At 39.2% G+C, this 26,767-nt stretch overlaps 2 protein-coding genes and 1 long non-coding RNA gene across 3 annotated transcripts; all 3 read right to left on the bottom strand.

The window, feature by feature from the left end:
- Positions 1-2,600: 2,600 nt before the first annotated feature.
- LOC147871537 (uncharacterized) lies at positions 2,601-8,478 on the bottom strand. Its single transcript, XM_087360831.1, has 7 exons — positions 8,084-8,478; positions 6,482-6,758; positions 5,538-5,743; positions 4,943-5,042; positions 4,211-4,315; positions 3,971-4,126; positions 2,601-2,822 (listed from the first exon to the last, which is right to left on the bottom strand). The coding sequence occupies exons 1-7, from the start codon at positions 8,476-8,478 to the stop codon at positions 2,742-2,744; spliced, it is 1,320 nt and encodes a 439-aa protein (XP_087216957.1). The 3' UTR covers positions 2,601-2,741.
- A 3,632-nt stretch (positions 8,479-12,110) lies between these two features.
- LOC110838527 (odorant receptor 2a) lies at positions 12,111-17,598 on the bottom strand. Its single transcript, XM_087361015.1, has 7 exons — positions 17,225-17,598; positions 16,158-16,434; positions 14,848-15,053; positions 14,399-14,498; positions 13,623-13,727; positions 13,383-13,538; positions 12,111-12,431 (listed from the first exon to the last, which is right to left on the bottom strand). Exons 1-7 carry the CDS (start codon positions 17,494-17,496, stop codon positions 12,351-12,353), a joined length of 1,197 nt encoding a protein of 398 aa, XP_087217141.1. The 5' UTR covers positions 17,497-17,598; the 3' UTR covers positions 12,111-12,350.
- Positions 17,599-22,589: 4,991 nt separating this feature from the next.
- Positions 22,590-26,293, bottom strand: LOC147871538 (uncharacterized). The gene is made up of 3 exons (XR_015538733.1): positions 25,996-26,293; positions 24,832-24,982; positions 22,590-23,656 (listed from the first exon to the last, which is right to left on the bottom strand). It is a non-coding gene; the product is annotated as an uncharacterized LOC147871538 (long non-coding RNA).
- Between the last annotated feature and the right edge of the window lie 474 nt (positions 26,294-26,767).

Consider the following 26,767-nt stretch of genomic DNA (forward strand, 5'->3'; position numbering starts at 1 on the left):
CTCCATCCCTGAGAAATGCTTACTTTACTTATCCTCAGGGTTCAGGAATAGCCATAAAATCCACTTGACGAAAATGTTTTATACAGTTCAAATATGTAGCTTCATTATTTCCATTTAATGTTAATTGACTCGACTTCTTTGTTACGTATCTAGCTGCAATCTGCAATCAAATTTCGGTCCCCTATGGCCTTGTAACTTTCTTCGTCTTCCTCCAGGAGGATTGTTCTTCCTCAGACACTACCAGTAGATTTTCTACTGTGTAAATGCATTGAAATCGTATGGGTATAGATTTCCGGTGAGCTACTCATCTTTTTATACGTATCGTCGATTGTCACAAGAAAGAAATTATTGCCCCAATATCTAGTATATTCGCCGGGACTCGATCCCAGGACAGATCTTTTGGGGCTGTGCCCATCGGCCTTGCAATCTCCTCGTCGAAACAAACGATTCTGTTCTTTGCGCCGTTCTTCTGTCTTTCTCAGATTTGAGGATACAAAACCACCGTCTGCGGGTATCGAACGCAGGACACTTCTCGAATATTTGACATTTCTGTGTGCTCATTCTAGTCTTTAGGAATAAGCATGCCAGGTTTGGTTCAAGTCGGATTAACCGTTCTCGAGCTAACACACACAAATTCCAAGTTTATGCACAAAATAATTGCTTTTCTGTGACGAAGTTTTATATTGTAACCTGCAATGCAAATAAATAACGTTGTTAGTTAGAAGGATTAGAGGTCTCCATTTGCGGTGATTGTGAAGATGGCAGAATATTTGCTTTCAGAGGTCATAAACCTGATGATGGAGACAGCAAGAACCTCTGAAACATCGGTAAACTTCTACTGGACGACTGCTGTAGAGACATGTGGGTCAAATTGTGTGTTCGAATAGAAGGGCGAAGACCCCCGCATTATTTATGGCTGCGTGGACGAGAGGGTAGGCAAAGTGATGATTGGTATCACAACAAGCAATTGGTTTGCAATTATTGCAAAGTGTATATTTACTTAAAAGAAACACCGTTTTCAATTTAAGATGCGCCGTAGAGCTTTATCGCTTTCAAGGAGATTGGTTGACACTCTCTGCTTCTCCTGGAACATCATTTGCAATCCAAAGAGTGGCTAATCCAGATAGGCGTTTTCACGTGGAAATCCTTATTCGATTTGAGCCTTGAAAAGTTCCTTACAGCGGATGTGGTTGACTTCAACATGTCTTTCTTTTTTGTAGGAAATACCTTGTAAAGTAGAGAGTAGGAACAATTAACTCAATCCCTAACAATCGATATCGGAGTCTTCCCAGAAAGACAAGACTTTCTTCTCATCTTGTCTTTGTTTAAAAATTATTTTGCTTGCTTTCTTATGGTTGATAATTCGGAAAAACCGGAGGTGATATAACGTTTTTATATAAGCTCGTGGCTTCGTAAAAGTTTTGTCAGTGTTTCCGTAATGAAACGCGCTCACTCTCATCTTATAATCTCAGATGATTAAGGGTTAATAGTTCCTTATTGCCTTCTTTTGCCACACTCACCATCTTCATTTAATGCAGGGTGATCTCTGCTAAATTTTATCGTTCAAGCAGAAAGCCGTGAAAAGAATTTCGAATATGGTCGAACTTCGCTTGTTCCAATAATAAGAGCCACAACTTCGAACAGTACAGTCAGTGACATTTTAAATTTGAGAATTTTGTTTTGTAACTCATTCGCGGTCCCCCACGTTTTCAGAATTAATACCAGTCGCGAAGATTTCTGTTGCTTGACATGGATCGTCCACCGGATTTAATTTTTTTCGACGGATGCATCAGTGAAAAAGTTTTTTCGCTCGAAATCGTCTGTCTGAGATTTCCCGTTATGACCTTCTGGGTTAGGCAACATGTAGACTTCTATATATTTACGGCCAAATCGATTAGATGTATCGCCTCCATTTTTAGGGTTGATGTGAGTTTGTGCGTATTTATTTGTTTTAACGACACTTTCAATATGCATCATCAATCTACACAATGCGGAAGGAAAAATTCATAGAGACCCTGAGGAAAATCTCGAAAGTCTTCTGTCAGTCTATCAGGTCATTGTGAGATTGTTGAATCTGAGGCCTCCCAATTTGAGGAAAAAGTTCTAGCCACTTGACTGAAATTCCTTCTGGCTTACGAAAGTCGTGTGTAAAAATAATTTAGATTTCTGTCATTTTTGAATTGTTACTTATGTTTGCTAGTTTTGAGACTAGCAGTTTTGAGGTAAATCAGTTAACAAAACAGTTTCAAATAGAAAAGAATTATTTATAAAACATTTAATGTAATTCACTTTACTTTACTGCGCAAAACTTATGAAACTTAACTTATCCATTGAATGATTCCAGCGGTACAAGTCATTGTGGTGTTAACCAAATATTGTTCAAACCGAAACTTCCCTTAAACTCCACCAACCGATATTAAGTTACGTAATTTCTCTGGCTATTCTGGTCGTGCATCACCCTATTTGCCACAATGGAGGATTTCGCCATTGGTAATCGAAGTTAGGAAGTGTTTAGGTTAATTTAAACTTTATTAAATATATAGGACAGAAAGTGTTTCATTTCGTACAATAACGAATACAGTTATACTTTGAGCTGTGCTTCTTATGATATTAATAATGTTCCATTTTGACATTTCTGTGTTTTGTTGTTGCAAGACGTGTAGTGTGAAGTGTGTTCTCTCTTATTGTGTTCTAAAGCTGCTAGTTGTTAAGCCTGCCGTGGGTTTTCTGTTCCATCAAATTCATTTTCCCTCTTTTTCGCCATCATTTCTCTCTCTCATTTGGAGAAGGAACATGAAGAGAGACACCGATTGATTCAGCATCTGCGAACACAAACATTGTCACGTGACTTCATATGCAGAACAACGTCAAATTTAAAAACACTGTGAAAGAGGACCTCGCTTTGATTATACTGTACTAAGGTGGCTATATTTTCTTCAATTCCCATATCATGTGCTCACTACCCATGCTTTAAGGACCAGTGGTACATATCTTTACCATTTGCTTGACAATCTATAAGTCTGATCTTTTTATGAATCTCATAATTAACAGCGATAATTTCCTGAAAGAGTGTCAACAAATTGATCTTTGCAATGGTGAAATGTGGTGTTTTCTTTGCGGTACGGTCTCAGTTATTAGATAAGAATACAGTGCCCGCAGTGGTAATGCTGCAGCTCAACCTGGTAACCTGAGGGACTTGTGAGGCTCGGGCGACTTGGAACGACGTGAACGAGTTCCTCTACCTGCGCTAAGATTAGGTTAGGCGAGGTGGGGATATGTTAAGTTGGGTCAGGTTAGGTTAAGTTTGGTTAGGATAATTTTGGGTATGTTTGGGTTGTTTAGTTTAAGTTATGGTGGTTTGGGTTAGGTCAGAGTAGGTTAGGTTAAGTTAGTTTAAGTTCGGATAGGTTAAGTTTGGTTCCGTTAAGTATCTTAATTTTAGTTTTGGTTAGTTAGGTTTAGTTGGTATCGATTAAGTGATGTTATGTGAGATTGTTAGGTTCTTTCGGGTTCGGTATGTTTTCCATTATTCACGTCCCTGCCCTCGTCGTAAACTCTGCAATTGTTTGCTAGTATTTTGAGACTCTCGAGCCTCATCTCCTCTATGTGCATCGTTTCGTGTTCCAGAATCGTGGCGCTTTGCGATTCGACGCTTCAGTTGAGTTAATTTGCATTTAATTGTCGTCGTCTTTGTTTTGGGCTTTGGGGCGTACGGCGTTGTTTCTCGACCACCATTCTCAGTAGCATCTTCAGGCTCAGCTGCGCTAATATGGCGCCTTTTGTTTGCGTTTAAACAGATAGAACAGGGAAGCTATGTTCTAACATCGTGTCCGATGCCATTCCGAAGTTCTTTGCGGCAAAATATGGCGTCTTTTCATGATATGATTACAGTGTCACTAACACACCAAAATCTGTTTTCACATTCCCCGTTTATGTGTTCTAAACTTAATCATACTTAAAATAACCGTACGTTCATCATGGTGGTGTTGGAAACGGGAACAAATTTCCCGGCTGTGAGTGTGAACTCCTTTTGAGCTGTTGCAATGACGAAGGCCAGGCAGCGCTGGAAATGTACAGGAGTGCCAACCCAATCGCATCCCCAAGCCGAATCGCCCACACTCTCCGCCTGCAACATTTGAAATTGAATTTATTCTCTTGAATGCGCGTTTATATGCGCGTAACATTTACTCGTAAGAAGACGTGAACTTACCTGCGCAGTCAACTCCGTTCCCAGCCTGCAGAATATGAACACACATGTGAATAGCATGATATAGGCCACGAATCCCTGTATTACGTTTCCAAGATTCCCCCAACTCTGCACGCGTAAAAAATAAGAAAATCTGGTAATATTACGGTTTAAATATCATGTTTAAATTTTTTATATAAAGAGAATGCATTTATTTTAGACTCATTTCTGTTCCTTGCCTCAGTATGTACGTATAAAAATTACTCAAAGTAATCTAGTCGCCTGAAACTTTCAACGCTGAAGTGGACATTCGGGTTCCACCAGAGACGCGGCAATTTCTAAAGGAATCTACTGGACTATTATGCAAATGCAAAAACAAGTCGTCGATGCTGGTCTTCTCTGCTGTAACGCCGTGTGGACCTGTAGTTTGGATCAATGTTACCGCTAATCGTTGGTTCTCAACTGCAGGTCCACAGGGATTCACAATCCGGAAGTCCACATTGACATCTTCGTCGTTGTCAAAACCTTACGCCTCACAGAAGCGAACCTGTCCTCGTAAGTACCACACCACGGGGTTGTGGAAGAAAATCTTCACTAATTCTAAATCTCAACACCACAAGACGCTTCTAGAAATATTTATATTTTTTACAGACATTGTTTTATCCTCCGATGTTTGCTTTCTTCTTTCCTGCAAACTTGTTTCTCGTTTATAATTTTCTGCATTTGGATTTTGCAATTATGAGAACAGTACTGTACCAAGACTGTGGAGAAGGCGAAGAAGCAGAAGGTGATAAGAGAGATGAGGAACAGGCCACAGAAACAGGGACTGTACACGTCTTCAAGTGTCTGCATGAACCTGTGGACGAGAACGGAACAGATTTAGGACTTCATTCAGTTTGACGTTTGCGATTTGATTCGTGTTTCACTATCAATAATTATTGGAAAATTATAAGCTACTATCTGCTGGATACATGATCAAAATTATTCTCTTCATTTTACAGGTGTTTATGACACACAGAATCAGTAAATTAGTTCCTCTATTTGTATGCATAATTCAGGTCGATAGTGTCTACTGTCGTCAATAGTTTGTTAGCCAATTTGACTAGTACAATCTCCTTGCCATAGGATTTCTAATTGTCTTTACCACGTGCATTGATAGTTGCTAAATGTAAAATTGCATGCGAGAGCTCTATGCTGTCATTACTGTAAGATATGTGCTTCAAGTGTCATTCCTCGAATCACCAAGTCATCTGAATTTGTCAACTTCCAGCTCTAAATGATGGAGATTTTCGTTGACAATCAGAATTCGTGCATGAAAACTTTCATAACGAATTGTGTTCCACATCCTCACCTTTTTATCTCCTGGTGATGACGTATGCAGGCATTGAGCTGATCCTGCATGCGACTGAACGTTCCCTCGTGCTCTGAGGTCTCCTGTTTGATGTCCAGGAGAGCTGCCCTCAGCTTCTCCAGCTGACTGCACGCCACACACACCATCATGCCATACAGACCCGTGAAGCCCATCATTGTGGTCAACATCGCAAATGTGCCAAGTATCTGAGGACGATAACAGTAACGTATGGGTGTGAAACTTGGTTTATTCTGCACCAAGGACTGATAATGCATGCGAACGAGGTGATGAGGGGAACATCTAGGCTTAACAGGGAGCAACCAAATTATGGAGAAATTAACGTAATGACATGTAATTCTTACCAAACATTGAGATATTAATTTGCGATAGCGCACAAAGATAAGTTTGATCGAAATCCGTTCAGCTATTCTGGAACTGAAACATGTTGACTGACAGAGAGGAAAAGCCCTTTGTTCTTTCGTTTCGTGCAAAGAACACACAAAGCAAAAGAGTAAATTAATAAAATAAAGAATAACAATAATGCCACTCCTCAAAATCGCCTTCAAACTGCATAATTTATGTTAACTGGTGAACGGAGTCTCAGAGGAATATAAGCTTAAGGACATGAAAACGAAGATGTTTTAAGTAGAAGATGAACACGCAACGCAAACAGAAGGCAATTAAATTTCTATCTCATGGAGTTAATACGGACAGCCTAATGCGTAGAGACGACAACAGATGCCCTGATGTAACAACAATTAAAACTTTTACAGATCCAGATCAAATTCGATTTACTTACGTAAAGCAATTACTGCATTAAATGTTAAGTAATGTTTGCCTGGCTCTGAACAAGTTTATTCAACATGATAACACAACATAACATTGCTTCTATAAGAAGCAATGTGAACATTTCTACTTTTTAAGAAATCAAAAGTAATCGTTACCTCTGAGATATTCCTTATTTGCAAGGCCAGCATTGACGAGCTGTCAAAAGGGTGCCACGTGTCATACATCACGAAGTAATGTCTCGCTCTGATTATAATTGTGTGGGTTATTAGATATCCGCAGACCAAAATTAGGGCTCGCAACATGTATCTCTGAATGCGAGTGATGAGTCCAGCCATTGTTAAAACTTTCGTGTCGGGGTCGGTTTCTGGTTGGTCCTCCCATCTGAAGGATTCCGTGAGAGGAAAGAGGACCTCAAAAGCAGATTTACGAATCCTGAAAGAAACAAATATGTAAGTTTTCTGAATTTGATAAGAGAGTCCGTCAGTGAAGCTAACTGTCGTCGCTCTGATTTACTTTGAGCAGAGCCACGCTGACAAATGCACTCGAGTTTTCCAAACGCGTTCTTTGCAATTCATTGCTTAATCATTGGCCTTGGCGTTTGCTGACTGCAGATCGCGGTCATTTGTTACGAAATTAATGACGCGGGAGGTAATCGCAATTTATTTTATATCGTTTACTGTTGAACATTCCGTGCACCCGTAAATTTTTTAAACCTAGTTGTGAATCTTCGTGTTGCAACAGCATGCAACAATAATTTCGAGCGATTTGCCTGAGAAAAGTCTCGTTTGCATTTCGTATAAATTTAGCTATACGTTTACACCAAAACGAACATAATTTAAACAGGCCGGTAACATTTGTGAAGATACGAGGTTCTCGTGCCTGTGAGATACCAGCGTTTCAGATACACATATTTGTTCCTTCTTCAGGGCTAATTTAAAATGGAGACGGTATGTTTCTGAGAAACTTTGGTGTCTGGGTACGAGTGAACACGACGTTACAAGTACCACAAAAAAACAACATTACAATTTAAGCGATGTTAGAGCGACTAAGTTTCTGTAGCGTCGACTGATAGCATGTCTAGCGCATAATGACTTTGAAAGGGACTGCAAGAAAGCGATCGTGGCCAAATTTAAGTTATTATCTCGACGTACCTATGGAGGGACTGAACAAAACTATGGAAAATTAGGATAACCTGGCCGTGTTCTGGGTTGTAGCGCCGTGTAGTCTGGGACAAGTTTACCAGCGTTTCATAGGTATTTGTTGGGTCCATCGTCAGGGCCACGACCCAAAAATCTCTCAAACGTCGGTAAAGTCCTACCAGACTACAAGGCGAAACAACCCAGAAGTCAGCCATCTTCGGACTCACCGCCTTGAAAATCTCAGATCCTACTCGGTCGATCTTTGTAATGGTGAAGTGCAGTGTTTTCTTCGCGGTACGGACTGAATTATATTAAATGTTACTTAGACGAGCTTCGTCTTCAAAGGGTCACACTCGCGTTTTAAATTGCCTGCATGCGGTTACATTTGTTCAGGACACAAAGAACAATTCTCACGAAAAAGATGGCTCTCTTCTGGGTTGTTGCCCTGATGATGGAAGCAGTAACCACCTCTGAAACGTCTTTACAATTCTACCAGACTACACGGCGCAGAGAAACAGAAGACAGCCATTTTCGGACTCACCGTCGTGGAAATCACAAATCCAAATCTAAAAATACTGGCACCATAAAACACTGAACGGATAAGTGGGTTCTGATTACCTGAGGTACGTGTGCATCCACATTATGACAGTGGTCGCCAGAAAGAAACGGGCCTTCAGAAAACCATATTCCAAATCTCTGCTTGTGAACACATCCATGGTAAATTCCAGGTGCACATTGTACATGCAGATAGTGACCGCCGTGTTGTACAGTGAGCGATAGCATGAGGACGTCTTCCTGTTCATTGGGATTCCTGCAAATCGCAAGAAGAAAAACAGAAGACTAAAACGTCTTTCGGTGATGTCTCCTGCGTTCAAAGTGGCGGTCTCCATCGTGACGTATTGATTCCAGCAGTACGTCTTCTTCTCCTTGTTCGTACTGTCACTGTCACGAAGACTGTCAGATGGGATGCAAGGCTTCTCTCCCGTCTTTGTTTCGTTACACTCTGACTCCATTAAGTAATTTTCTGTGCTTTAAAAGCGCAGGGATTGTTAAAATATTAATGACATTCGAAGTTCGTTGTTAACGATTCGACCCTTCGTTGCCTTAATCACAAAACTGTTGAAGTCTCTTAATTTTCCAGCTCCAACTACCAATTTCGTGAAAACTCAAAGACGCTGCGTAGTTTGCTTAATGGGATATCATGAATATTAAATGGGAACAACTTTTAAGTTTAATTTATGCTAAGGAGACATGAACTTTCAGGTGAGTTCAGGAAATCTGTATATTTGACGAATTAAAATTATATTCCTTGCAGCGACATTTTTCTTTCAACCACTTCATTGATTACTCACGAACTATTTAATTTCTTTTAGTTGGTTTTGTTGTATTTAATAACAGATAGATCTCGGCCCCTGAGAAATGTTTACTTTACTTTTCCTCAAGGTGCTAGAAAAGGCTTAAAATCAACTTGAAGAAAATGTTTTATACGTAATTTAAATTCTTCGCTTCATTATTTCCATTTGCAGTAAATGTACTTGGCTTCTCTGGTACGTATCCAGCTGTAATCTGCAAGCAAATTTCGGTCCCGTATGATCTGGTAACTTTTTAGTCTTGCTCCAGGAGGACTGTTCTTCATCAGACACTACCAGAAAAGTCTCTGCTATGTAAATGCATTGAAATCATATGAGTATAGATTTCCGGTGCGCTTTTGATAGTCTTCATGTTTTTATACGAATCGTCGTTTGTCACAGGATAGAAATTATTGCCCCCATATCTAGTATATTCGCCGGGACTCGATCCCAGGACAGTTGTTTTGGGGATGTGCCCTTCGGCCTTCCAATCTCCTCGCCGAAACAACCGATTCTGTTCTTTGCGCCGTTCTTCTGTCGTTCAGATTTGAGGTTACAAAACCACCGTCTCCTGGTATCGAACGCAGGACACTTTCTCGGACATTTGACATTTCTGTGTGCTCATCCTGGTCTTAAGGAATAAGCATGCCAGTTTAGGTTCAAGTCGGATTAACCGTTCTCTAGCTAACACACACAATTCCAAATTTATGCACAAAATAATTGCTTTCCTGTGACGAAGTTTTGTATTGTAACCTGCAATGCACATAAATAATGTCGTTAGTTATAAGGATTAGAGGTCTTCACTGTGGTGATTGTGAGATGGCAGACTTTTTGGCTTTTCAGAAGTCATCACCCTGATGATGGAGACAGCAAGATCATCTGAAACATCGGTAAACTTCTACTGGACGACTGCTGTAGAGACATGTGGGTCAGATTGTGGTCTCGAATAGAAGGACGAAGACCCCCGCATTATTCATAGTTGACTGGAGGGGATGGTAGACAAAGTGATAATTGGTATCACAACAAGCAATTGGTTTGCAATTATTGCCAAGTGTATTTTCTTTGCTTAATGGAAACACCGTAGTGTTTTGTCGCTTTCAGTGAGATTGGTTGAATCTCTGCTTCTCCTGGAACATCATTTGCAATCCAAAGAGTGGCTAATCCAGATGGGCGTTCACACGTGGAAATCCTTATTCGATTTGAGCCTCGAAAAGTTCCTTACAGCGGATGTGGTTGACTTCAACATGTCTTTCCTTTTTGTAGGAAAAACCTTGTAAAGTAAAGAATTGCAACAATTGACTCAATCCATAACAATCGATATCGGAGTCTTCCCAGAAAGACAAGACTTTCTTCTCATCTTGTCTTTGTTTAAAAATTATTTTGTTTGCTTTCTTATGGTTGATACTTCAGAAAAACCGGAGGTGATATAACGTGTTTAAATAAGCTTAGTTTCCTGAACGTTTTGTCAGTGTTTCCGTAATGAAACGCACTCACTCTCATCTTATAATCTCAGATGAAGAAGGGTTAATAGTTTCTTATTTCCTTCTTCTGCAACACTCACCATCTTCATTTAATGCAGGGTGAATTCTAGGTGTCAGCCGTATGTTCCCAAGAGGAATAAAAGTAGAACTAGGTAAGTGACGTCGTTCCAGCAGAAATGCCTTTTGCTGTAAAATAATCTCGACTTTGTTGGCACTTCTCGTAATTCATTAATAAGAGCCTAAACTACCATCAGTTTTGTCAGTGACATTTTAAGTTTGAGAATATTTTTTATCTGATTCGCGGTTCACCACGTTTTCAGAATTGTCACGTGTCCAGCGGATTTAATTTTTTTTTCGACGGATGCAGCATTCAAAAAGTGTGTTCGCTGGAAATTGTATGTCTCAGATTTCCCGTTATGACCGTCTGGGACAAGACACCATGTCGTCTTGTAGATATCGATATCAGAGTCTTCCCAGAAAGACACGACTTTCTTCTCATCTTGTCTTTGTTTAAAAATTATTTTGTTTGCTTTCTTATGGTTATCTATTCCGATTAGACGTATCACCTCCATTTTTAGGGTTGAAGTGAGTATATGCGAATTTATTTCTTTTAACCAAACTTCCAAGAACTCGGATTATGCGTCGCCAGTCTACACAGTGTGGAAAGAAGGACTCGTAGAGACCCTGAGGAAAATATCATAAGTCTCCTGTCAGGGTATCAGGTCTCTCTGACAGTGCTGAAGCTGAGGCCTTCCAATTTGAAGAAAAATTTCAAGCCAATTGACCGAAATTCCTTCCGGCTTACGAAAGTCGTGTGTGAAATTAATTTTGATTTCAGTCATTAACGCCACAGTTTGCCGAATGTCTTCTTATGTCTGCTACTTTTGACACTTGCAGCTTTGAAGTAAATCAGTTAACAAAAAAGATTCAAATAGAAAATAATTATTTATAAAACATTTGATGTAATTCACTTTACTTTTCTACGCAGAACTCATAAAACTCAACTTCCCCATTGCATAATTCCAGCGGAACAAGGCATTGTGTTGTTAATGCCTTAATTAGGTAATTCAGGGGTACATCAATTCAAAGGTATAATGCAGTTTAGTTTAGTTTATGAATTATCATTATGTACTGCTACAGAAGTAAGTTATTACATGGCGTGACTGTCCCATGTCAAGCAGACTACATCCACCACAAAATAGTTCCCATCAACTGGAAAATATTTCATCTGCCAGGCCTTTTCATTTTCGCCCGTTAATTCTTACGTCTCCAGTCTTGTTTGCAATAATCACATCTCGTGTCCGTAGAAGAGAGACGAAAGATTCTTAAAGATGTTAATGATGCTGTGATGTTTAACTACGATGCATTAACTGCAGTCGCTGTTTAGCGTCGAACGACGTCCGTTGTCTTGAGCAAATTTGACAGAAATCTTTCGTGGTTTTGTGAAACAGATTTCCCCCTACGTTCTCTTTGATGGTCTCAGGAAATTTAATGAAAACCTTAGTTTGCCCGACCGCATGTCCGTTCTTACATCTTATCGATTTAGTTACTGCATGCATTGAAATGAGTGATCGGAGAATTTCGTAAAAACCAGAAACTGGAGTGCCTGGGTAATTACCAGTCGCGAATCCTGGTCCAGATATCAGCTAGTGTGAAAATAAAAATATTATTAAAACCGAAATTACCCTTTAAAAAAAACTGGACCCAATATTAAGTTACGTAATTTCTCTGGCTATTCTGGTCGTGCGTCACCCTACTTGCCAGAAAGGAGGTGTTCGCCATTGGTAACTGCAGTTAGAGAAGTGTTTGGGTTACTTTAAACTTTATTGCAGATATAGGACAGAATGTGTTTCATTTCGTACAATAACGAATACAGTTATACTTTGAGCTGTGCTTCTTATGATATTACAGGATGACTCACTAATGTTCCACTTTGACATTTCTGTGTTTTGTTGTTGCAAGACGTGTTGTGTGTAGTGTGAAGTGTGTTCTCTGTTATTGTGTTCTAAAGCTGCTAGTTGTGAAGCCTGCCGTGGGTTTTCTATTCCTTCAAATTCATTTTCCCTCTTTTTCGCCATCATTTCTGTCTCTCATTTGAAGGAGGAACATGAAGAGAGACACCGACTGATTCAGCATCTGCGAACACAAACAATACCACGTGACTTCATGCGCAGAACAACGTCAAATTTTAAAAACACTGTGAAAGAGGACCTTGAGTTGATTATACTGTATCATGTGCCCACTACCCATGCTTTAAGGACCAGTGGTACATATCTTTACCATTTGCTTGACAATCTAGAATTCTGAACTTATTATGAATCTCATAATTAACAGCGATAATTTCCTGAAAGAGTGTCAACAAACTGATTTTCGTGTTGTTGAAGTGTGGTGTTTTCTTTGTGGTGCGGACTGATGCTGCAGGTCGACCTGAGCGACTTCTGAGGCTCGGGTGACTTGTTTCGACGTGAACGATTTCGTCGACTTGCGCTAAGTTTTGGTTAGGCGAGGTGAGATTATGTTAAGTTGGGTTCCGTTAAGTATCTTAAGTTTAGTTTTGTTTAGTTAGGTTAAGTTGGTTTGTATTACATGATGTTATATGAGGTTATTATTTTTTTCGTTTTCGGTATGTTTGCTATTATTCACGTCTCGGTCCTCGGCCTAAACTCGGTAAATGTTTCCCTGTACTTTAAGATTCCCGATGCTCACCTTCTCTATGTTCATCGTTTCGTGTTCCAGAATCGTGGCGCTTTGCGTTTCGACGCTTCAGGTGAGTTAATTTGCATATAAAAGTCGGCGTCTTCGTTTTGGGTTTTGGGGCGTACGTCGTTTTTTCTCGACCACAATTCCCACTGGCATCTTGAGGCTCAGCTGCTCTAATATGGCGTCTTTTGTTGGCGTCATGACGGATGGAACAGCGTTGTTTAACGTCGGTTTTCTAACATCGTGTCCGATGCCATTCCGAAGTTCTTTGCGGCAAAATATGGCGTCGTTTCGTGATATGATAACAGTGTCACTAATACATCAAAATATCTGTTCATATTCCCCGTTTATGAGTTCTAAACTTAATCATACTTAAAATAACCGTACGTTCATCATCGTGGTGTTGGAAACGGGAACAAATTTCCCAGCTGTGAGTGTGAACTCCTTTTGAGCTGTTGCAATGACGAAGGCCAGGCAGCGCTGGAATTGTACAGGAGTGCCAACCCAGTCGCATCCCCAAGCCGAATCGCCCACACTCTCCGCCTGGAACATTCGAAATCGAATTTATTCTTTTGAATTTGCGTTTATATGCACGTAAGATTTACTGGTAAGAAGACGTGAACTTACCTGCGCAGTCAACTCAGTTCCCAGCCTGCAGAATATGAACACGCATGCGAATAGGAGCGAATAGGCCGCCAGACCCTGTATTACGTCTCCAGGATTCCCCCAACTCTGCACGCGTAAAAATACGACAATCTGGTAATATTACGGATATAAATATCATGTTTAAATTTTTTATATAGAGAGAATGCATTTATTTTAGACTCATTTCTGTTCCTTGCCTCAGTATGTACTTATGAAAATTACTGAAAATAATCTAGTCCCCTGAACCCTTAGTGTAATTTTCAGCTCTTTCAACACTGAATTTGAAATTCGGGTTCCATCAAAGTCGGGGATTTTTGGTAAACTGAACAAGCGGCAATTTCTAAAGCAATCAGCTGGACTGTTATGCAAATGCAAAAACAAGTCGTCGATGGTGGTCTTCTCTGCTGTAACGCCGTGTGGACCTGTAGTTTGGATCAATGTTACCGCGAATCGTTGGTTCTCAAATGCAGGCCCACAGGGATTCACAATCCGGAAGTCCACATTGACATCTTCGTCGTTGTCAAAACCTTACGCCTCACAGAAGCGAACCTGTCCTCGTAAGTACCACACCACGGGGTTGTGGAAGAAAATCTTCACTAATTCTAAATCTGAACACCACAAGACGCTTCTAGAAATATTTATATTTTTTACAGACATTGTTTTATCCTCCGATGTTTGCTTTCATCTTTCCCGCAAACTTGTTTCTCGTTTATAATTTTCTGCATTTGGATTTTGCAATTATGAGAACAGTACTGTACCAAGACTGTGGAGAAGGCGAAGAAGCAGAAGGTGATAAGAGAGATGAGGAACAGGCCACAGAAACAGGGACTGTACACGTCTTCAAGTGTCTGCATGAACCTGTGGACGAGAACGGAATAGATTTAGGACTTCTTTCCGTTCGGAGTTTGTGATTTCTTTTCGTGTCTCATTTACTATTCGAAACGACAAGCGACTACCTGCTCGATATATGATAGGATTTCTAATTGTCTTTACCACGTGCATTGATAGTTGCTAATTGGAAAATTCCGCGTGAGATTTATGTTGACACTACTGTAAAAAAAATACGCATAAATTATCTTTCCTCGAATCACCAAGTCATCTGAATTTTTCAACTTCCTTCCAGCTCTAAATGATGGAGATTTTCGTTGACAATCAAGAGGATACATGCAGGAAGACTTTCATAACGCACTGAGTTCCAGATGCTCACCTTTTTATCTCCTGGTGATGACGTATGCAGGCATTGAGCTGATCCTGCATGCGACTGAACGTTTCCTCGTGCTCTGAGGTCTCCTGTTTGATGTCCAGGAGAGCTGCCCTCAGCTTCTCCAGCTGACTGCACGCCACGCACATCATGATACCATAGAGACCCGAGAAGGCGGACATTGTTGCCAACATCAAGATTGTTCCAAACACCTGAGCAAGATGTAGAGTATATTTTGGGTGTGAAATTTGTCTTTTACACTAAAGAATCAGTAAACAGGCAAATGCCGGCCACGTGCTGTCCTCTCGGATTTTTTTCTCGGCGGGCACAATTCTGTAATTGTCCCAGATTTGAGGCTTGAAATATCATGTTCTTATTGCATTTTAATTTTCATGTGGTTAATATGTAGGTCCTTTTTATAGCTATTTTATATCTCAGTTAATTTAAGACTAAATGTTGACCTGTTTTGTTGAAATATACTTTTTGCAAACAAAAGGGAACGAAAAATATTTCTTAAGCTTCATCGTGGGGATTTTGGGGTTAGTAAACGTCAGAGATTGTGGGTCTCCCAAAACATGTGATGGCCACCTGAGCTTTCAGTTATGTTTATAGAGGCTCTTTGTTTACTCTGAGTTAAAGAGGCCTGAAATCGAGAACGTATGAGGACATTATACGTATGGGCTTGGAGGGGGAAAGAGAAGGATCGAGAAGTACGGATTATGAAGAATTGCTGAATTTGCACACTTTGCCAAAAAATTGGAAAATTCTTGTCGCTGAAAGACAAGATCAGCAGAAGGAGATCGGAAGACATTACTTTCTGCACCGGCTTTTCAACTAATAAATATATTGAATTAGACTTTTACAAACGTCAACACCATTTCACACAGAATTATTTGAACAGACCTAGACATCAAATGTTCTTGAAGCTTTTAACGTGCGATGCAGTACAAAGTCAACACGCAAATACATCGCAGGAAACCGAAGATGATGATACAAGCGAACAATAAGATGAAATGTGCAGAACAACAAAAGACAATTAATTTAATGATAGGTGAATGGATGATGCAAAGAAAGGTAGCCATTAAAATGAAGAGGAATTCAGGTGTCCCGCTTCGAAATATCACAAACAAACTACAGGTTCGGATTCACAGAAGAACGAAATCACAAGAAGATGTGCAGAACACGAGGTGAGGGATGAAGCGATGAACATTAACACAGAGGAGACAGAACAACTTTCCAAAAATAGCAAACATAACTTCCGCTAGATATGACATGCCGAGGCTCTGAAATTTTAATAAATCACGATTTTTCGTTACCTGGAAAATACCAGTTATTAGTACCGGCAGACCTTCGGAGGTGTCAAAAGGGTACCATGTATCAAAAACCAAATCATCGTAAATGATCACTCGTACTGATGATTGGACGGCGTGGTACACACTGACGGACAGCAAGACGTATCTCATGTTTTTCTGAAAGCGTGGGATGACTCCAGCCATTGTCAAGCTTTTGGTGTCGGGATCTGTTTGTGGTTGGTCCTCCCACGTGAAGGATTCGGTGAGAAGAAGCAGGCTCTCAAAAGCATTCTTTTGAATCCTGAAACAAAAAACAAAAAAGCAATGTTGCCGAATTCTCTAGAGAGGCCAATCGTGAAACCAGCCATAGTAACGCATTATGGTTCGGACGACTTTGCCAGGGCTCAAAAATACGCTCAAATTTTTGCAAACGCGTTCGTTTCGGTGTTCTGCGCCTTACTCATTGTTGGCACACGTAAATTCTTGGAGAGTTAATAATTCCACACGGCATAGTCAGTGCTTATTCATTAAATTTAAACGTCTCAACTAGAAAATTAATCGGAAGCTGTAGTTGAAAGTTTCGTTGTAAGAATTTATGGTGCAGATAATTTTCAGTGGAAATGAGGAACTTCACGAACAGAAATGTGTTACTTTAATTCTATTGCGAAACATACTCTGAGATGTTTATTGTATTTATGTAAGTCTCATTTCACGACAGATTCAAAGTTCGTTATTAAGCACTGTTGAAATGTAATATAGTTAGTGTTTACTGATTTAAAATTAAATTGAAATGGTGTGTTCGTCGCTTAATCGTAAGTACCACCTTAACATTTGCCTGCAAGGAGTAAGAAACAAAAATCAAGATTCTCAGATTATCTGATCTTTGTGCCGAAATTTTAAACCCAGATGTTCTGAGCAAAAAAATAAGTGTCACTCCCTAAATTTACGTTCAGATGTATCTGATGACGCAGACATAAATTCAAAGGTTAAATATCAAAAGTTTATAAACTCACCTAAAAACGACGTTTTAAAAGTCGGAGTCTAATACAACTGAAACCATAAAGCAATGTGAAGATTTGTGTTCTGATTACCTGAGACTTAGCTGCATCCACACGGTAATACAACCCCCGATAAAGAAACGTGTGGCCATTACAACGTGTTCTATATCCATTTTTGTGATTACACCCATAAAAAATTGCAGAAAAAGACCGTGTAAGGACACAAACGCCAATACGTTGTAAAGGCCGTGGAAGATTGTCTTCCTCTTACTGTGCATTGGTGTTCCCGCAATGCGTAAGAAAAGTAACAGCGAATTAAATCGCCTTTCAGTAATATCTTCTTCTTGCAAGATGGCGCCCTCCATCGTCAAGTATTGATTTCAGAATTATTTGTTCTTCCAGTTATCAGAATTACTATTATTATGTCACTAGCAGAAGTTTATCTGCGATGGGGTGCAGGACGTAACCTTTCCTGGTGCTCTACTCCTTGACTCTGAGACGTCTTTTTCTGTGCTTCAAAAGCCAAGGGATTGATAAAATATTCATGAAATTCGAAGTTCGTTGTTAACGATTCGACCCTTCGTTGCCTTAATCACAAAACTGTTGAAGTCAATTAATTTTCCTGCTCCAACTACCAATTTCGTGAAAATTCAAAGACGCTGCGTAGTTTTCTTAATGGAATATCATGAATATTAAAAGTTTAAGTTTAATTTATACTAAGGAGACATGAACTTTCCGGGGAGTTCCGGAAATCCGAATGCTTGAGGAATTATATTATGTTTCTTGTAGCGACATATTTCCAACGCATGCTTGATTGATTACTCTGATCGCGAATTATTTAATTTCTTTTAATTGGTTTTGTTGTATTTAATAACAGATAGATCTCCATCCCTGAGAAATGTTTACTTTATTATTAATTAGGGTTCAGGAAAAGCCATAAAATCCACATGACGAAAATATTTCATACACAGTTCAAATATGATGCCTCATTATTTCCATTTGTAATAAATGTCCTTGGCTTTTTTGGTACGTATCCAGCTGTAATCTGCAAGCAAATTTCAGTCCCGTATGATCTGGTAACTTTGTTAGTCTTACTGCAAGAGGACTGTTCTTCTTCAGACACTACCAGCAGACTTTCTGCTGTGTTAATGCGTTGAAATCATATGAGTATAGATTTCCGGTGAGCTTGTGATAGTCTTCATCTTTCTATACGTATCGTCGATTGTCACAGGGTAGAAATTATTGCCCCAATATCTAGTATATTCGCCGGGACTCGATCCCAGGACAGATCTTTTGGGGCTGTGCCCTTCGGCCTTCCAATCTCCTCGTCGAAACAAACGATTCTGTTCTTTGCGCCGTTCTTCTGTCGTTCTCAGATTTGAGGATACAAAATCACCGTCTCCGGGTATCGAACGCGGACACTTTCTCGGATATTTGACATTTCTGTGTGCTCATCCTGGTCTTAAGGAATAAGCATGCCAGGTTTGGTTCAAGTCGGATTAACCGTTCTCGAGCTAACACACACAATCCCAATTTTATGCATAAAATAATTGCTTTTCTGTAACGAAGTTTTGTATTGTAACCTGCAATGCATAACGTTGTTAGTTAGAAGGATTAGAGGTCTCCATTTGCGGTGATTGTGAAGATGGCAGAATATTTGCTTTCAGAGGTCATAATCCTGATGATGGAGACAGCAAGAACCTCTGAAACATCGGTAAACTTCTATTAGACGACTGCTGTAGAGACATGTGGGTCAGATTGTGTGCTCGAATAGAAGGGCGAAGACTCCCGCATTATTTATGGCTGCGTGGACGAGAGGGTAGACAAAGTGATAATTGGTATCACAACAACAATTGGTTTGCAATTATTGCAAATTGTATATTTACTTAAAAGAAACACCATTTTCCATTTAAGATGCACTGTAGTGCTTTATCGCTTTCAAGGAGATTGGTTGATTCTCTCTGCTTCTCCTGGAACATCATTTGCAATCCAAAGAGTGGCTAATTCAGATAGGCGTTCACACGTGGAAATCCTTAATCCATTTGAGCCTCGAAAAGTTCCTTACAGCGGATGTGGTTGACTTCAACATGTCTTTCTTTTTTGTAGGAAAAACCTTGTAAAGTAAAGAATTGCAGCAATTAACTCAATCCCTAACAATCGATATCGGAGTATTCCCAGAAAGACAAGACTTTCTTCTCATCTTGTCTTTGTTTAAAAATTATTTTGTTTTCTTTCTTATGGTTGATACTTCGGTAAAACCGGAGGTGATATAACGTGTTTAAATAAGCTTAGTTTCCTGAACGTTTTGTCAGTGTTTCCGTAATGAAACGCACTCACTCTTCCTTATAATCTCAGATGAAGAAGGGTTAATAGTTCCTTATTTCCTTCTTCTGCCTACTCACCATCTTCATTTAATGCAGGGTGAATTCTAGGTATCAGCCATATGTTCCCAAGTGGAGTAAAAATAAATCTAGGTAAGTGACGTCGTTCGAGCAGAAATGCCTTAAGATCCAAAACTTCCATCAGTTTTGTCAGTCACATTTCAAGTTTGAGAATATTTTTCGCAGTCCCCTACATTTTCAGAATGATCACGTGTCGCGAAGATTTTCAGTTGCTCGACGTATGTCGTCCACCTGAAACCGTTTGACTTTAACAAAGCAGTTCGCATTTCTCTCGTCTTTCACTTAGACTTTTCAGGTATTTTTCGATTTGTGTGACAGATCGCCAACCTACTCCCTGATCTGGTTAAAAGAATAGATGTTCTTTCTGTTAAGCCATTGTTGGCAACTCGGCGGCATCTCCTAGAATCGGATTCACGTTTTGGGAGATGCATTTTGTGAGTGAACGCTTGGATGACGGCCAATATTCGTCTTTCCCCTCCGTGATTCATGCCCACCAAATTTTCTCCAGTGTTGACCTAAATTGGCTTCTTTCAAAATTGTTGTATTGGGCAGGTTACAAGATGGCGTGAACTACGTGGACTCTTGTGTAGTCACAACGACATTGTCTGTTTATTAATCCAGCCGACTTGAATTGAATTGCAACCATCGATATGCATTTTATTGTTGGTTGCTTTACTTGTCGATCGTCCCGTATTTGAGTGACGTGTCAGCTTCTCTTCAGGAGTAAGGACGAGGACAAGCTAAGAAATGAGGCATATTGTCGTAAAGTGCACCATTTAAATTGCATTTACAAAAGTTGTCATGTGAAATTAAAAGCGTTGCAGCAGAAAATAGCAACCAGAATTTCACTGCGCCCGCCATCCTCGGCGTATTCCCGCTAATTACTTTCTGTGCCCTTGACAAAGCAGAGCAGATTCCTCGGGGTGTAAGCTCATATTAATAAATAATGATGTACGATTACTGAGCCCTGTTTCTGCGTTTTTGATATTCGCCCTTAATTCACGACATATTAATTCGACGAAGATGGAAAATATATCAGATTGTTATTTCATTTCCCACAATAGTCAAGGGGTCCATCTTATAATTATAGTCTTCTGCGGTTCGTTGACATGTCTTGTCAGTATAAGCATTTGAGGCTGTGGAGATGTTGTACTGACGGTCGCCGAGATCTCATTTTTCATTAACACAGATCGCCCGGTAAGACGTCGTTGTATTCCGTTGACAGTGGAACATTCAAAGCCTTTTTAAGGCAGCTTCTAATTTCTAAAGGAGGCTGAGCTATCGAGTGATCTCTGATTGGATGCCTCATTGATCACATCTCACAACGGATGTTTGTGAATTATAACATCGATTATTTGGTCAGAACGGATATTAATGAATTCTGACAGCTGCTGATGTTTGTGGATTGTATCATTGAATTATTAAGTACTCTGAACTTATTTTTTCTCGTTAGATCATTCATCCCCCAGTGTGCGTGTCACAATCATAGTGGCGGTTTTAAAAACGTATGACAAGAAATTAATAAATTTCTTATACGCCCGATTTCTGCCATACTGGGAAGTTTTACTGAAGTCTGTCGACACTTACCACTTCTGGTTCAAATGGGATAACAATATTTCGTTCTCTATTTGAGGACTTGCCATAAACCATCATAAATACCATCATCCGTGACTAGGTTCAGCTGTCGTAAAGCCAGACAGGCTGCCGACACCGCCCCCATTGAAGGACAGCGACTCTCGAGACCTCTGGGTGCTGTTCGTTGAGATTGAAGATCAGATTCTGACCAAACGCCAGAAATATTGCGCTGCGTATTAGAAGTCTCTGCTGTTATTATCATAATTCGGTTCCCATTCTGATTTGGGCCTGGTTCTGATGATAGCAATCAAACGTCTCTACAACATCCAGGTCCTTCTCGGGGCCAGTCTTTTTCGCAAAGGAAATGTTATTCGTATTTGAGTTCATCTTATGCTATTAACACACTGGGGCTCTCGAAATAACTCCAGCCGGCTTGGGTTAGGTTTGGTTAGGCTAGTTTCAGTTGGGTTAGGTTTGAGTTTTACATCAGCCGACGTGGGTTAGGTTAGGTTTGAGTTTTAAGTCATCCAACTCGGGTTAGGTTAGGTTTGAGTTTTACATCAGCGACTTGAGTTAGGTTAGGTTTGAGTTTTACATTAGCCGACGTGGGTTAGGTTAGGTTAGGTTAGGTTATCTTAGGTATGAGTTTTAAGTTATCCAACTTGGGTTAGGTTAGGTTTGAGTTTTACATCAGCGACTTGAGTTAGGTTAGGTTTGAGTTTTACATCAGCCGACGTGGGTTAGGTTAGGTTATCTTAGGTTTGAGTTTTAAGTCATCCAACTTGAGTTAGGTTAGGTTTGAGTTTTACACCAGCCTGCGTACCAGGCATTATCCAAGGATTACTGGCATTTATGCATTAAAATTATTAATTGTAATCTATTAATGGTAACATAATTGAAGGCAAGTTGTAAATAGACGGGCTTCATTCCACCTGTAATAAAAGAAAATCGGTCTTCGTTGGGGAACTGGTAAAATATTTGAAGATAAACTTCAGGCTTGGACTTCGTCGGTCCAAAATGTTCCTCTGGCCGAGCCGAGTAAATTTTAAAATTCCTGCCCGTGTAGACCCCTCTTATGGGTATATTTCCTGTCTTGTTTACTGTGTAACGCACATACCTTACTTACATCCCCCTGGACACACGTTGTTTCAGTCAGAGATGTTAGATATCGCATTTACTTCGGTTCATGTACTAGATTTTCAGATGTTGCCTTAAAGAAATGCCAAATTAGAATCGTAAAAATGTATGAAGATATCCGTCTTCTGGGTTATTGCGCTGTGTAGTCTGGTCCATGTTAACCAACGATTCAGAGGTCATACTGCCTCCATCATCAGGGCGATGAATATGCCAATAGGGTGTGAGGTGCAGCACCTCACACCCTATTGGCATATTCATCGCCCTGATGATGGAGGCAGTATGACCTCTGAATCGTTGGTTAACATGGACCAGACTACACAGCGCAATAACCCAGAAGACGGATATCTTCATACTCACCGCTGTGAGAACCTCAAGTCTTACATAGTAAAAATGTATATTTGTTCACTGGGATGGCTCCTTAACTCTGTGACTTACTTAAGTTCCTTGTCGACTGTTCACTTCTGGGTTGTGACGTTGGTGACGTCTTCACCGCCCTGAGAACCTGAAAACTCAAAATACATGGATTATTACGCGATTCAAGCTATTATTTTAAATGTATGAATTATTTGCATTCATGATAATCGTGAATATTCTATCACATAATCTTTCACGCAAACTTTGTTCGTAGTTTAACATGTCGTTATTTAAAAACATGAAAGCGCTGTGTCACGTGACATCCCGATTGTTTTTTTTTTTTTGGCAGACGTTGTGTCCCACACAACCAGAAACCCGTCTTCTGAACTAATTGGTGTCGACCTCCGTCAAACTTAGCTCAGTGCGTGAAATCTTGACAGATGATTGACTTGACCTGTAGAAAGACCTGTAGAAATGTTTTCTCTGTGTGATAAGTTCACAGCTCCCATTCCTGACGTTATGTACGCAATGCGTCTTTCTTTATTCGTCAACGCGTCCGTCGGCAGAATAACATAATATTTATCTTTTCGTGTGACGTGACGGATAAATTCCCCCTCTCTACTGAAACTTCTGAAAGACTCAGTCAATATCCAATTATCGGTCGGACTGTTAAAGTACTTCTACTCCCGCCCAACAGCTCCGAACGCGACACTTCATTGTTTTAAAACTAAACTTTACTATCAGTTGTTTACAGCGTCTTAATTAGATGTTTATTTACAAACATTTATATTGAAAATGATATATCAGTAATAGACTACATTTTATCAGGAGTTTATCTCAGATATTACTTAACACTGTATCCGTATATCTCAGTGGAGTTTGTATGTTGAACATCACAGGAAATCGACATGGAATATCCAGTAGTTACTTCTGTTCATTAAATAAGCATCGTAAAACATCACAGATAATTATTTTGTGAAAATAATAGTTTAGCTTTGGGCGCCGCTGGAACCTCAAATTGACTCAAGACACACCTCAAGACTGCTCTCCACTGGAACTGGAAATTTTCATTATATATTTGAACCCAGGTAAATACTCTGCAAAATGTAAGAAAGGCTAATATCGCTTTTATACACAACTTTTCATAACTTCATTTGACTCTGGTGTTCACATAACCTAGAAATCTCACCAGGAAACTTACAAATTATCGAACTTTACGTTATCAGAGCATTGAGAACTGTGTATAAATAATTTCATTCTTATTTTTGTATACTTATCTTATTTTGTAGGACACAAAAGTGTATGTGAGACATAATTTCCATAAGTGTGTCCCACTAACAACTTTTGAAAAAAAAAAAGTGACGAATTGTCGTGAAGATCATGCAAGAAGGATCTACGTCAACCTAATATTAATATTGAAATCTTATATTAAGACCGAGTATAAACTTACCTACGGTTGTAATATGAAACATTTTTCAGCCCACTGAACTTTCAAATCATAAATCATACTTGGCAAATATAATACAGTGGAGAATTTGCACATAAATGAATCATTAATAAGTTAATCGTTTAATTCTCCCTGACAGATTTAGAATAAAATATTCTGAAGATAATGTGCATTATAAATTCTTCCCAGAATGTTATCTTTTAATGTGGAAATAATTCAATTCAATTCATTTATTGAATAATATTTCACAAGTGAATGGGAAAAATACGATACCTAAGTAATATAATTCAATTAATAATACTAAATAATAATAATTAATAATAATGCAATTTATTTTTACGGAAAAGATAAATATCTAATTAGAAAGAACCCAGTGTAGTCACCTAAGAAAAGTAAAGGTTTATTTTTTCGCTACATATAAATCATAATATCGTACTTTGCATTTTGAATACTGTATTTAATGCAATTTGGTGTCTTTTATCTAAAACTCACGACAATTTTTTTTTTGTTAAAACATTTCATATTTCTTAAAAATGTTTTGTGTTATTATTCAGTTGGTTTCCTGCTACATGACTGACTAGGGGATCCAGTTTTGATTATTTTTAAAAATTACTGCAACTTTTGCAAATGTCGCACTAGATTATATTATTATTAATTTATTATATTCTGTAAAGTCACGTCGCTTTATCAATCAGCCTGTCGTATCCAGAGTGACAAATACGTTCGTGTGAAGTTCACTTCAATAGTTTCCCATCCAATGGGCGAAAATGAGGCAGCCTACTCACCTTTATCTAGTGCCTAGTTTACGAATGCGTGGAGCTACACATTCACTCCTCCATACGTCGTTTGTGATGCGTGGTGCCGCATGGTATCCAATGGTTTTGAAGGGGGTTTGGTGCCGGCTCAGTGCTCCTTTACTCCGCGCCAGGAAGTCGCCTGAAACCACAGTGACGCAATGATCAACACTTTTTAGAATATTGCAGAATGGCAACATCTTCATACAAAACTGAAAATTAAATGTCGTCCATGAGACGTTTTGTTCTACGATCTTCTGGGCTGTGATTCCGGAAAGCCACATAGGTAGTTACCAACTTTGTCGACAAACCTGCTGCCTCCATCGTCAGTATAGAATATCGGGGAGATAATCTTAACTTTCTCCGCAGTGGAAGACCTCAAATATCCCTAAATCAGAATTTCGATGAAATTTTAGGCTCGCCAAGAGGAGTTTGCTCCAGTCGCTGGTTATGTTTCAATTCCTTATCAATTGCTCACGTTATGTAGTGCTCGATGGCGTGTGACAGGGGGAACTGAATAAAAAGTCTGCAAGAATATTGGGACATGAGTCGTGGGCTGTTCTGTTTTAGTCTAATGCTGTGCGTTTGGCACGGATGACTGAGGAAAACGGCGAACAGCCTCTTGAAGCTAGAATCAATTCTGGATGCTTGTCACCACCATCGTGAACTCAAGAGATGTTTGTTGCATTAACTCATGAGCTTGACGAACGTTGGAAATTAGCTCAAAGAAAATGCTACATAACACATGCGGGCTTCTCAACTTAATCAAATGCTTGAAAGAGCATTTGATTAAGGTTCAACAAGTTTGGTACAGCGCGTTCGCAACGGTAAATAGCAAATATGCGTCTGTTAACGTCACCACGTCTGTCCGTCCGCGTGTAAAAATTCGTGAAACTCAAAACGATTTTTTTTAAAAAAATTTAATAACGTGGCGGTTTGCCAACTTGTTTCTACGCATTAAAATTTAGGTTATAATCTGAGAACAATAATTATCTCTTCGGAATTGTCCTGTTTTTTTTTTTGTTTTTTAATATTTCATTTATTTTCGACTGTAATTCGCTAGGTCTTTATCGGTCCGAAAGTATTTTGGAATATACAAATTTACTGTTAAATCCAAATGCTAAAGTCAGTAACAAATCACAAACATTAGCTTACATTTCTTAAGGAATTTGTATATGAATTCATCTGAAACGTAAAATAAGTGTTTCTCAAACTTGTCTCTGATACTTGCAATCCATCGTGTGTGTGTGTTAACACACAACAGCATAGACGAAGTGTAATAATTACGTATTTTTTGAAATTTCCACCAAAACCCAGTCTGTGTTCAAGAGACTAGAAATTTGTTTTGTAAATTGCTGGTTAATTTCATTCACTCTTCTTTATATCCTACAATCCAGTAGAAGAGCAGCGATATTCAAAAATGCCACAGAATAATTAAACGTTTGTATGTTCATTTCCAGATGACACTAACTCAGCACGAAAATTCGTTTGATAATGATGTAAGTACGAATTGAGGTCAACTTCAAATTTAATTCGAAGTGTGGCGTGTTAGCGTGCTGGCAGGCAAAGTTCTTTTAAAAGTTAAAATTAGTTTTACAAAGTAACAATTAAGGGTGGACATCAGGAACTATTGATTTTATTTCGTAACGTACTTTTATTCACAAAATCAATAAAAACAATGAAATTACGTAAGCCATCTTATCTGTGACGCATTCGTAAAAACGTTGTGTGATCCATTGCAATATTATTATAAACGAACTGCAGACGCTAATGAAGAATATTAATTGTTGTATGCGACGAAAATTACCGCTGTATTAAGTCGTAAACTTGGTTCATGTGTTATGAATTTATATTATACCCAGTTTATGATCAAATATGCTAGAAAATTATTAAGTACTTAAATTTCACCCTAAAAATATATAACCAC

The sequence above is a fragment of the Zootermopsis nevadensis genome, unplaced genomic scaffold (assembly GCF_977971745.1).
Source record: "Zootermopsis nevadensis isolate Lab colony 2312 unplaced genomic scaffold, Znev_1.0 Znev_ptg000050l, whole genome shotgun sequence".
Classification (NCBI taxonomy): domain Eukaryota; kingdom Metazoa; phylum Arthropoda; class Insecta; order Blattodea; family Termopsidae; genus Zootermopsis; species Zootermopsis nevadensis.